At 48.2% G+C, this 11,184-nt stretch overlaps 2 protein-coding genes across 2 annotated transcripts; both read right to left on the bottom strand.

Annotated features, from left to right (window-relative positions):
- Nucleotides 1-1,051: 1,051 nt before the first annotated feature.
- On the bottom strand, nt 1,052-3,324 carry LOC147272595 (thymosin beta-12). Its single transcript, XM_086194299.1, has 3 exons — nt 3,169-3,324; nt 2,200-2,312; nt 1,052-2,007 (listed from the first exon to the last, which is right to left on the bottom strand). Exons 2-3 carry the CDS (start codon nt 2,297-2,299, stop codon nt 1,979-1,981), a joined length of 129 nt encoding a protein of 42 aa, XP_086050425.1. The 5' UTR covers nt 2,300-2,312; nt 3,169-3,324; the 3' UTR covers nt 1,052-1,978.
- A 1,012-nt stretch (nt 3,325-4,336) lies between these two features.
- LOC147272594 (ribose-phosphate pyrophosphokinase 2) lies at nt 4,337-10,779 on the bottom strand. Its single transcript, XM_086194180.1, has 7 exons — nt 10,489-10,779; nt 7,770-7,953; nt 6,056-6,154; nt 5,652-5,776; nt 5,247-5,420; nt 5,005-5,164; nt 4,337-4,900 (listed from the first exon to the last, which is right to left on the bottom strand). The coding sequence occupies exons 1-7, from the start codon at nt 10,608-10,610 to the stop codon at nt 4,808-4,810; spliced, it is 957 nt and encodes a 318-aa protein (XP_086050306.1). The 5' UTR covers nt 10,611-10,779; the 3' UTR covers nt 4,337-4,807.
- Between the last annotated feature and the right edge of the window lie 405 nt (nt 10,780-11,184).

Below are 11,184 nucleotides of genomic sequence, written 5' to 3'. Positions count from 1 at the left end.
CCATACAGCCTGCAGAGAGGAGAGAGAGGTGGGAGGAGTTAATCCCATCCGAGTGAGGACAGCCCATGAGATGGCCCGCGAGGCTTACAGGCCGAGTCTCCTCTCACTAGCCCACTAACCTGCACACACCCCCCCCCCCTCCTCCATGCAGATTAATACCTCATTAAGAGAAACTGACTTACCAGCAATCCACTTACACCAACATGGAGGACTGCTGGACTGTTATGTGCCTATAACACCAGCCTGGAGAGAAATATGTCCCCTCGTTACAAAACCTGGATTCTTGCTTTGAAAATGCGGTTTCATGCTCCATATGATGACACGTCTCCCTCACACACGCCCTCCCTGTCCATGCTAACACGCTTCCTGCGGTTATTTGAATAACTGTTAGCATAAATGCACTCTGTTCACCAGGAAATGTCAACAGCGTCATGCTAATGACATTAAGCCTTCGTAGGTGGTGGCTAATTCAGGACGAAGGGCTGAGCAAATCTCCTGCTGAGACGGCACCTTGTCCTCTGGGTCATGCCGTCCCATAAGCCACCTCTTTGTCATTCCAACAACTTTTTTTTTTTAAGTATTTGAAAAAAAAAAAATCCTGCAGTAAAGGTTGCAGTTAAGCGTTAGCATGTAGCTGCGTTCCACAGGAAGCACGCAGAAGCCACTTCCTGGGTTTCTGCAACAATCGTAAGCTTTTTAAGTGAGATTTCTACCAACTGCTGCTCACCCCCTCACGGCAGGAGGTCGTTACAAGATGCTTTCACCCCCCCACAACACATCACATGCAGCCCGCCGTGCTGCTAAATCCCTCAGCCTGCTCTGGGGATGTTTAAGCCCTTCGATAGCGCGCAGCCTCATCCTTTAAGTAATGCTTAAAGGACCTTTGGCAGCTGAAGATGTGAAGTGTGAAAAAGTGTGCCAGGGCTGAAGTGAGCAGGGACGGGAAAATTAAGCTGTGAAAGCGTCGCTTAAAAGAAGTGTGAGAAAATGTTGTCGGATGGCTGGGAAACTTCAAGAAAATATTTTAAAAAATGAACAAAAAAGGCTCAGGCTTTGTAACAAATTCTTTTTTATTACAACATTTCACGTTTTTTTTCCATTTCTGGTAATGATTTGTGACAGAGTAACATGACTTGCTGGGACTTTACAAAAGAATTTGAATGGGAAAAAGCAAACACATGTCATCAATTGCTGCTATTTCCTGTTTTGTTTTTTTTTCCCCACACGTGAGATCACAACGACACGAACGCCAACTCCTCAGCGACGCGGCTGAAGCATGTTACAATTTAACCGTGAATAAGGTCCACATGATCCCAGAATCAGATCCTCAGATCCTAAATCCTCTTTGAAATCTTCGTGTGCATACAGAAGAAAATATGACAGACAACAATATTAACTATTTTGGGGGGGGGGGCATTTACATTTTGGCCAGCGTACAAACAATGTTGTGCATTTTCCGAAAATTAGAAATAACAATAATAATTAAAAAAAAAAAAAAAAAAAAAAGCTTAACGCCTCAGCTTTGGCGCAAAAGCAGCCACACAGGAAGTTGGGTGGTGTAATGAGCTTCCTGGGACGCAGGCCACGCCCCTTCCCTTTAGGCTTCACGGATGCACGGTGATGTTAAGGTGGTGCTGGAGAGGAGGCCTGCACCCCCGAGACTCTACTCGCAGTCTCCCTCTCTCTCTCTCTCTCTCTCTCTACCCCTCCCCATCTTCCTCATCTCCCAAAAACGGACGGACAAGCGTGAGAAGGGTGGCGCGTGTTGAGGGGTGGTTGGGGGGGGGGGACAGAGCCCACTGCTCTGACGAAAGGCATCATCCGTCCACACACACACGCACGCACACTGTGCAGCTTGGTTATCTTTGTCATTTCATAATTTCGGATACAGAGTTATACAACTAAAAGAAGTGACTGAAAACAAGGCAATGCAGGAGGAGGGGGTGTGTACAGTGCATGGCGAGGGGGGGGGGGGTCGCTACTGCGCTTCCTTCTCCTGTTGAATGGCTGTGGAAGGGGAGGAGAGGAAAAACTGGTTAATAATCACACGGCGCGCACCGCTCTGGATACAGCAGCGCAGAAATGAGAAAAATGTGACGTAATATATCCCACCTCTCTCTCTGACACACACACACACACACACACACACACACACACACACACACACACACACACAAGCTGCAGGAATGTCAGTCTTACTCTCTTTTGTAGGCAGGGGATTCTTCTCCTGCGTCTCCGTCTTCTTCAGCTTGGTCTTATCGAAGCTGGTAACTTCTGAAATATCGGGCTTGTCAGACATTATTGTAAATGATCTGTTTAAAAAAAAAAATCCAAGAAAAATAGTTACCAACCAGACATGGGAAATGAGCAATGATTACAGTCGCTTCAGACGTAGTCAACGGACCATAGCATGTGGTTATCCTTAACCGTTAAAGCAGGGCGTTGCCTAATTCTCCCCACAACCAGAAAAAATTCAAACGCACTACTTTCTCTTCTTATGTGGCTTCTTTCGTTCCAGTGTGATTTGCCCCGGCATCTCTCCCGTTATCCAACAGCGGCACGTAAAAAAAAAAAAAAACCCCAACATTTACATAACAATAGTACCCCCCTTCACCTCCTCCTTCCCATGCTGGTAAGAAGCAAAGGTAGTGAAGAGGCAGAAGAAATAGTGCCGATATTGTATTTTAAACGACTTCAAATGATTCTTATCTACATGCGCAGGTTCACTTGTCACGTACTTCTCCCCCCTTGGGGCGCAACGTGAAGGAACCACCGCCCAGATTCCGTTCCCTCATCTCTCTCCTTCTATCCAACTTTAGCAAAACGCGCACAAATAACGGCCGGTTTTTGTTTGTTTGTTTGTTTTCAAACGATGCATCCCGATTTAAAGATGTCGTTTATATTGAAAAAAAAAAAAAAACGGAGCGAAGCAGTTGGAGCGCAACAAAAGGGAGACGTGGAAGCAAGAGTGCGTCCAAGACAAAGACGCGCCGTCACGTCCTCCTCTCCATCACACGCGCGCACACACACACACACACAACTATCCACAACAAAGAACTCCGCAGAATTTTACATCTATTCAGCGAAAACATCCCTTAATCCACCAGCCTACAGCGCATTTACGCCCTTCACCGAAGCGCGATGCCGTGTTGAGAGAGGAGAGCTTACCCAAGTGTTGTCTGGCGAGTGGAAGGTCGGCGCGTTGCAGCAGTACTGGCGCGTTTTTGCGCAAGCTTTAGATATAGTCAGAAATATGCTAATGACATCTGACATCATCCGGCTCCCGTCTTCCCCCTGCTGGACAAAACCTTCCATCCTCTTCCTGGAAGCAAATGCTGGAAATCCCTCAAAAGGTCCCTCAGCAGAGGAAATAGGAGAGGCTTTGTTTTTGGATTCTGTCTGCGCCGAAACCTGCATGTCAGGTTCTGGATTCAGTGATTTAAAAGCTTCCCGAGCTTCAGTTTTACCGCACAGAAATCCCTTTAGGGGCCCCTGCCCCTGCGACACAGCAGTTCTCAGGACTGTCAGGCGTTAAAACGCACGTTCATGTGCACAGGGCTCCCCCTGGTGGCTGTTTAATGCAACTCTCTTCAAATGCCTCAGACACCCAGGCTCCTTCTGCATGTAAAAATTAGTACGTAGCTTTTCGATGACGTTTGACATCATAAAGTTCTTACAAAGGAAAGCCGCCGTCCCTCAGAGGGGCGGTTTCGAGCCGCCACGGCCACCTTTGACCTTCATTCACAAACACGTTTACTGGTGAATGTTCCTGCACGTTGAGCGCTGGAAGAAAAAGGAGCAGTCTGACACAATTTTGCCCCCCCCCTAAAAAAAGTTTTTGCACAAGAATTTATTTATTTTTTTTTTTAAAATCAGACGCAAATCAGCTAATGAACTCAAAACGGTTTCCAGGACCTGAAGACTAAAGAAGCGGACAACGCGTCGTCTCTTTAAGCCATTGTCAAGCTTTATTGTCCGAGAGACCGTTTGAAATGTTACATATAAAAAAAAAAAAAAAAAAAAAAAGAACCATCCACCTACAGTGGAACGTGCCTCATTCACACTCAAGCGACCCGTTACAGTCTTGATAACGGCTCTAATCTGAGGTACGGTGAACATGTTAACACTACAATCAAGCTGGGGTTCAGTTAAGGTGACATCACCTTTGGGAGCAGCCGCCGTTCGCCTGTCCCGTGTTGACGACTAGATATGTGACGGCTATTCGTGGGAGAGATGACGCCTCAGAGGGAGGACTGGGCGCCGACGTGGTCTAATGATGTAACAAAGCATGACTTGTTAAAAAAAAACAAAAAACAAAACAAATAGCATTAGCCACTTTAAGCTACATGTTTTAATACTTTTAGCAGCTGTTGAAGCAGACAAAGGAGAGGTGCGCACTTTCCTTTGGAGGCAGATTGGGCCGAAATACGTCTGATCACGCGACGCGGTGGAATGCTTCATTGAGAGCAAAGTACAAATAATACAAAATGTTACATAAGGGACCCTTTGGTTAAAGAGAAGGCCAGGCCTCAGTGTGGGACGGGGGGCTTAAGGTTGGTAAAACATGACGGACAAGAAAATTAACATAAATAGAAACTTGGTGATGAGCGGAGGAAGCGATATTTTTCTGTCTGCTGGGAGAAATGTGTGGGCGTGACCTGGAAAAGTCACACGTGGTAGGCTGAAACCACCCGGCACTTTCGTGGAGCCATTTGGGAGGATGTTGGTGGTGGAGCCGAAGGTCAGGAGGGAGGAGGAGTCCGACAGGAGGAGGGAGAGCGCCGTGAGGGTCTCCCCCGCTTCTTCTTTACAAGGGTACGTGGCTGAAGAGGTACGACACCGACTCGCCGTTGTGGGTTCTTCTGATTGCCTCCGCCAGGATCATGGAGATATCGATGACCTGGAGGGAAAACACCAAACCAGCAATTCAAGTTCACCGCTGAGCCACTAGAGGTCACTGTTGGACGTTGAGTCACATGTTTCCAGACTGCACATTCTGTGCACCTGTATTTTGGGGCACGCCTTCATCTTCTCCTCCTGTGGGATGGTGTTGGTGACCACCACGGCTTCGAATGGGGCGTTGTTGATGCGAGAGATGGCGGGTCCCGAGAAAATGCCGTGTGTGAGGATGGCGTAGACTTTGACAGCTCCCGCGTCAATTAGTCTGGAGACGAGAGAGACGATTGACATTGATTGGAGATCAGAGTTGTGAGCACAACAGCTGATAAACACACGAGGCCGCTCACTTGTCGGCAGCGTGGCAGATGGTGCCGCAGGTGTCGGCCATGTCATCCACCAGGATGGCCACGCGGTCCTTGACGTCTCCGACCAGTACCATGCGGTCCACTTCGTTTGCCTTCTTCCTCTCTTTGTGGATGAGGGCGAAGTCCACGTTCAGACGGTCAGCGATGGACGTCACACTGGGGAGAGCAGAGCCACCACCATCCCGTTAGAGGCCAGCGCTCGTTCTGGCAGCTCGCGGTGAACTCAGCTTGCAGCTTTGTTAGCACGCTAGCACGTTGCCCGGTATGAAAGTTAGCTGCTCGTTAGCTCAATATTCAAGAAGCTGCTGCAGTCCACCAAGATCCTGCAAGTACTCCTAACCCACAGACCAAACCAATCGATCGCTGCAGCCCTGAGCTCTATCTTACCGTTTCGCTCCACCGGCATCTGGAGACACGATGATGCAGTTTTTCCACTCTGGAATGTTTTCTCGGATCCACTGGAGAACAGCCGGCTCCGCGTACAGGTTGTCGACAGCGATGTCGAAAAAGCCCTTTGGACGATAAAAACAAAAACATTTTGGACGTCTGAATTCTGCGAGACATCATTTTCTGGAAATAGAGTGCTGTAAGTTTTACACCAGCTGAGATGAAACATGCTAAAATTTAACTGCTTTAAAGAAAAAAATAATAAACAAAGTAAGAGTCACATTGGACTTTAGCTTCCCTGGAAAAGTTCCAACATTAGGATTTGACTACAAGTCATCCAGGACTCCGCTGGCGTTTCATGGTCTAAATGACATGAATCTGAAGAGGGGGACCAGGATACTGACCTGAATCTGTGAGGCGTGCAGGTCCATAGTGATGATGTGGTCGGCGCCGGCCACCGACAGCATGTTTGCCACCAGCTTGGCCGATATGGGTGCTCGACTCTGGGATCAAGCATCGAGACACAGACTATTCAAACCTGAAATCATTCTTTTCTCTCTCTTACACCCGATCAGCTCTGTGGCATGGAACATGAATCCTGCAGCCTCTTTCTGGTAAACAACTCTCCTCTTCCAGCCACCGGACAAAATTAAATCAGTGCTTCCGACCTCGAGGCTTTAAGATGGAGACTTGCCCGTCGCAGTTGGTGGAGAAGGAAACGTAAATAACCAATTCATTAGAGAGGAGGCAGCTGGAGCTCCAGCAGGTTGCTCTGCCTTCTGTTTCATCAGGACAACACAACCAAACTTTTCCCGGAAATAAGTAAATAAAACTGAAAGCAGGCCCTGCTGCAGCCCCAGGCCTGTTCTGTCAAACGTCCACTCCAGGAGAGCCGTGTAGGTGGACACGCCAGCCTCAGAGCTGCAGGTTCTGTTGACAAAACACCCGACTACCGGAGGGCGAGGCAGCCTGAGAGTTTAGGATGAGCTCAGAAGCTTTGCATCCAAGAGCCACGACTCAGAAATAAACCAGGGTCTGCAAGCAGGATCACGGAGGGAAAGCTGCACGACAGAGAAACCACATCATTGTGTTGTTGTTTTATAGATGTTTTACAGTCCTGCTGAAAAGCAGACCCACCAGGGATGAGGTGGGCTGAAGTGCGACCCTCGCGTGCCTCCTCCTCGTGTGATTATTGATTGGTATTCGTCAGTATCAGGGGCTAGCATTAGCCGCTACCTGGTGGAGCATCACATTCCTCCCGCTGCGTTGCGACGGCTTCACACTCACGTTAACAACGGAGGCAACAGACTTACTCAGGTGGTTGAGTGATTAGAGCGCACGTCACCGACGCGGCTCTAACGCAGCCCCCCCCCCCCGCGTTGTTTCCTCTCTGTTCAATAAAAGGCGTCTATAACCAAATTTGAAAAAAAAAAAGCAACGGCAGACAATGACTCACAGGGTAAAGCAGGCGAGCCGGATTCTCCGCCGGCTAGAATGCCTTGGCAGTTAATTTGGGATTTTCCCGACAGTAAATTCGTCAGATTACATACCTGCAGGACACGTGACATGAAGGATTCAAATACACCAACCGAGCTTCAATACTCCGAGCAACTGGAGGGTTTTTTGGGGGGGGGGGGGGGTTCCACATACACACACTCACACTCTCTCTTACACACCATTTGCTCAAGTCTGACAGAAAAGAGTGCAAAACACAGTATCGACTCATTCATTGATTTCAGCTCGTTTGGGATGTTTTGCTTCTACCACGACGGAAAAACCGAACGGACTCAACCAGGACTCGAAGCAAACCCTGGACTTGCTGGAGCGAACCCTCCTTGACGGATGGGTTCGTTGAGATGTCGTGGGTGAACAAAGACCTCCGACAGGAGCACCAGCGTTGTGTTTTACGCAGAGTTAAACGTTCCCTTTTCACTTTTACCAACCAGATAAACAGGATCACTCGTTCCAAAACTAACTTGTTTCAGCGCATTTGTGAGTTCTTGTTTGGTGGCAGCTTCTATTTGACGCCAGCGCGTCGAACGCTCGTGTGTGTAGTCACATGACTGCTGAGGGGCACGAAAACCTGCGTGCGTTGAGGAGCGACAGTGGGCGTCTAACCTTGTCCTTCTTGTCCTGCCGGGCGTAGGGGAAGCAGGGGATGACGGCGGTGACCCGGGACGATGAGGCGATCTTGCAGGCGTTGATCATGATTAGCAGCTCCATTAGGTTATCGTTGATCTCGCCGCAGCCGCTCTGAACGATGTACACGTCCTCGCCGCGCACGCTCTCCCCGATCTCCACGCTGCATGAAGGAGGACAGAAACAGATGACGCTACTAGCACGAGCGTAAGAGGTGAAGGAACTCGACTATGACAACACTATGGCATCGTGGATGAATGATGTCACCCATGGGCTTCACTGAAAGGAGATATCAGACTTATTGAGGTTTTTAACGCCTAAAAATCATCACCAGTCCAACCGCGGCTCAAACATGTACTGCTGCACGCAGGGGAGGAACCCCTCCGTTATTTGTACATGCTAACCACAGCTGCAGCGTCCGAAGACATCGTCCTAGCAACCTCTTCAAATCTGGACGTCTGGGAGCGACAGATGTTCCTAATTATCAGCCGTCTCCTTCAGCCCCGAGGCCCGCAATCGTTTTGGCGCCGATACCTCAACAATTATTTTATTGCTAACAGCAGATGTCAAAAAATAAAAAGAGAAGCTGTCAGCTCTCTAATCGTGACAATTCCAGAGTTTCAGCCAAACAATATCTGGATTTCACATGCCTGCCACTGCACATAAATGACACTGCTTTCAACATAAACACACACACACAAAAAAAGAGAGAAAGGTAAATAAGTGTGCGCACTGTGTGTTCAGGAGGTTCATCAGCCGCCGTCACCTCAAGCAAACCGTTTCCTGCCACGAACACAAAATTAAACCCCAACGAGGCTTTGCTGACTCCTGAAACTCTCGGATTTCACTCCTTAAAGAAGTGTCCTCGACCAGGCCTGCAATTTAGGAATAAAGCTGCGGGTGTATATGGTGCGTCTGAATCGCTGCCCGACAAACAGCAATCACGTCTCAACCCCAGCGCGTCAGAGTCAATAAATCTGTCTTTCTGTATCTTTGTTCCCAGTAATCCACTCCCTCCTTTTCTGATGGTCCTTGACCTCCGCGTGTGAGCTGGTAAAACTGTTAGAGCTGTGAGAAAGGCGGCTCTCGCCTACGAGCACGGCTACCGAGGAAGCATGAGAAAATGGTCTTTGTTTTGTATTTGGAGTCGTACAAACAGCTGTGTTCCCAAGCTGGGAACCTCAGCGCAGATTATCAAGAGTTTTCCCTGGATTTTAGATCCGTGTGGGAGGAAACACCACCACCACCTCGGGAAGCCACGCCGTCGGAACGCCACTGCTAAGATTACAAAACAACATTTGCTTTTAACCGAAGTGCAGCGAGCGAGTGACCCCAGAGGGGCTCAAATCCAGCGCTGACAATGGTAATGCCCTGCACACCGAGCCACAGGGTTGTGCGCACACATCCACAGCTTCCCGTTTGAGTGGAACCCGGCAAGATGCATTTAGATTAATGGCTTTGAGAACCCAGACACAAATGCATTGACTGGGCAAAAGGTTGCAGTGAAAAAGGGGAGGGGGAAAAAAAAAAGAGATGAGTTCAGGGCATTGATGTTAAGCAAACCAGTCTGTGTTGGTCTCAAGAGGTCACCCAAACCATCGGCAGCAGTCACAGCAATAAACTCCATAACCAATGCATGCACTGGTTCCACTGGGCTGCTTTGGACATGAGCGCAAATCAAGCGCATGTGATTTTAACACTGGAGTAACTCACTCCCCGTGTTCAACGGTCAGCGTTTTAAGTCCATGTATTTCTTTTTAACTTCTGGGGGTTGTGCTGCCAGCTACACCCGGGTCAGTGTCCATATCTGACGGCCCTGTTGACAGCAGTCCTGCGGCTGTTGGCGAACCCGTCACTGCCAGAAGCTGGTGTGCAGACAGCAAAACACATGAATGTCGTGACTCCCATTAGCGCACAGACTCACTCCCAGTTTGAGGGAAAAAAAAGCAGAGCTATTTAGACCGAACCTGTATTAAGAGTGTAGCAACACCTGGAAATGCCTACATTTGGGATGACACGCACATATTTCAGAAAAAGCGCGGTTGTAGCTAGCTAGCATTAGCATCTTACGTTACCGGACTTTATTTATGAGAATGTTACGGCAAGTTGTGTACACTCACAATAATTTGCTCCCGTGGTTTAAAAAAAAGCGTCTCATTCGTTCGATAACGACGTCTTAACGGGGATACAAAGCAAACTCGGGCATTTATTATTCTCTCTTAATTGTTCAAACTGCGGTTAAAATGGTTTGGGGGACACTTAGCGACACCTACAATATTTAGCCCGGTCACATGAGATGAGGCTAACTAGCATGATACGCAGCAACGAACAAAATGGCCTGTTACATTACGTAATTTCGCTACTACTCAGTACTTCTAGGTTATTTTACACGTACTCATCGGACGCGACGTTACTACGTTAACCAGCTGTTTAAAGCGAGTCACTACACGGGCGACATAAACGCCGTGTCCGATAATAGACGCAAGGACACAGCTTGCTAGCCTGGTGTGTTTACATGTGGCTAGCTAGTCACGTGTAGCCTCGGTAGTAAACCATTGTTAGCTTCGAGCTAGCTTACCCACATGGGACGCCGCGGCGGAGTCAACCCGGACCGCTACCCTCGAACCAATAAATTTAACCCCCCAAAAAACGAACAAGTGTGCAAATGTGAAAAAAAACAGACACGAAGTGAACTTGCCATGTTTCCTGATTACTAAATTTCTTCGTAATCACTTTGCCCAGCTCCAGTCCCAGGCGATCCGCCACTTTCTGGGACAAGTCGTGGTGAGAGCTCCCGCTAAAGAGGACGATGTTTGGCATGACGGAGGGGAAAAAAAACCAAGAACGCTCCCCTAAAAAAAAAAAAGAAAGAAAAAAAGGAAAATATAGAAACGTATGTCCTTCTCTCGGTGGTTGTGTTAGCGGGAGAAGGGGCTTGCTAGTGTTGCAGCGTGAGCATCGCACTGGTGCAGCACTGGGAGCGACGGACGAGAGGAAATATCAGATGAGAGCTCGCAGCTGAGAGGAAGTGGCCTCCTCTCATTGGACGGAGCAGCAGTCCGTTGACACATGCACGCTTACCAGCGAACACACTTCAACAACTACCACCTGAACGGCTTCCTTTTTGCAGTTCATTCGAATAAAACTGCAATTTTTCTTTACACGAAATTTCCAGAAAACTCGCACAGGAACGTGACTGATTATAGTTTCAATCCCCTTATGAATCCAAATGTCATTTTTCACGAGTTTCTGATGCCAATATTTCCCTTTAAAAAGGTCACTGGGGGTCAATATTGCTTTTTCTGGAGCATGGCAGTCACTTTTAATCAGTTTTCAGCCCCTGAAATTAGGTTTATTTGTTGGATTTATCGATTCAATATTGTGTTTTTTCACA

The sequence above is a fragment of the Aulostomus chinensis genome, chromosome 1, assembly GCF_037954235.1.
Source record: "Aulostomus chinensis isolate RoL2024-O1b breed Wild chromosome 1, RoL_Achi_v1.0, whole genome shotgun sequence".
Lineage (NCBI taxonomy): Eukaryota > Metazoa > Chordata > Actinopteri > Syngnathiformes > Aulostomidae > Aulostomus > Aulostomus chinensis.
This window is presented reverse-complemented; position numbering and strand designations above follow the sequence as displayed.